This window comes from Myotis brandtii, unplaced genomic scaffold (assembly GCF_000412655.1).
Source record: "Myotis brandtii unplaced genomic scaffold, ASM41265v1 scaffold3914, whole genome shotgun sequence".
NCBI classification, from domain to species: domain Eukaryota; kingdom Metazoa; phylum Chordata; class Mammalia; order Chiroptera; family Vespertilionidae; genus Myotis; species Myotis brandtii.
This window is the reverse complement of record NW_005365007.1, coordinates 57,366-58,190: the sequence shown is the minus strand read 5'-3', so window position 1 is coordinate 58,190 and position 825 is coordinate 57,366. Positions and strand designations below refer to the sequence as shown.

Below are 825 nucleotides of genomic sequence, written 5' to 3'. Positions count from 1 at the left end.
GCAATGGAGGAGAGCAAAAAGAATCGGGTTGAAATCATTGACATGGAGCCTGGAGTTTTTAAGGAAATGATGTGCTTCATTTACACGGGGAAGGCTCCGAACCTGGACAAAATGGCTGATGGTTTGCTGGCCGCTGCTGACAAGTATGCCCTGGAGCGTTTGAAGGTCCTGTGTGAGGAAGCCCTCAGCAGACAGCTCTGTGAGGAGAACGCTGCAGAAATGCTCACCTTGGCTGACCTCCACAGCGCAGATCAACTGAAAACTCAGGCAGTGGATTTCATCAACTCTCATGCTGAGGGTGTCTTGGAGACCTCGGGGTGGCAGGCAATGGTGACATCCCATCCCCACTTGGTGGCTGAGGTGAACTGCTCTCTGGCTTCAGTACAGGGCCCCTGTCTGGGACCCCCACACAAGCGCCTGAAGCAGTCCTGAGATCCTGCCTGGTGTAAGACTCCCTTGATTTTCCAGAAGCAGCAGCCACTGTTGCTGCCATTGAGCACCAGGTAGACAGCACAATCTGTGGAGTTTTTAGTCTGCTGTCAGGAGAAGTCTGCATCTCAGCCGCAGATTTTTAGTTTTATTATTTTTTATTTTCCTTAAAGGAATCATATTTTTTAAATGTATCTTTATTGATTTCAGAGAGGAAGGGAGAGGGAGAGAGAGAGAAACATCAATGATGAGAGTGAATCATTTATAAGCTGAGACAAAATAATAAAAACAGCTGGACCGCAACATTGTATCAAATACAGAGGTAAAGGCCAGAAACCTGCTTTTAGCAGCGAGGCCTCAGAGCTAAAGCTGGCCCAGAATAAAAAAAAAGAAAAA

The 825-nt window shown here is 47.2% G+C and overlaps 1 protein-coding gene across 1 annotated transcript in view; it reads left to right on the top strand.

Annotated features, from left to right (window-relative positions):
* LOC102256009 (speckle-type POZ protein A) overlaps positions 1-432 on the top strand; it is a 1,153-nt gene extending 721 nt beyond the window's left edge. The window contains exon 2 of the mRNA XM_014544997.1: positions 1-432. Within this exon, the coding sequence (XP_014400483.1) occupies positions 1-432 (432 nt within the window).
* Positions 433-825: the final 393 nt, after the last annotated feature.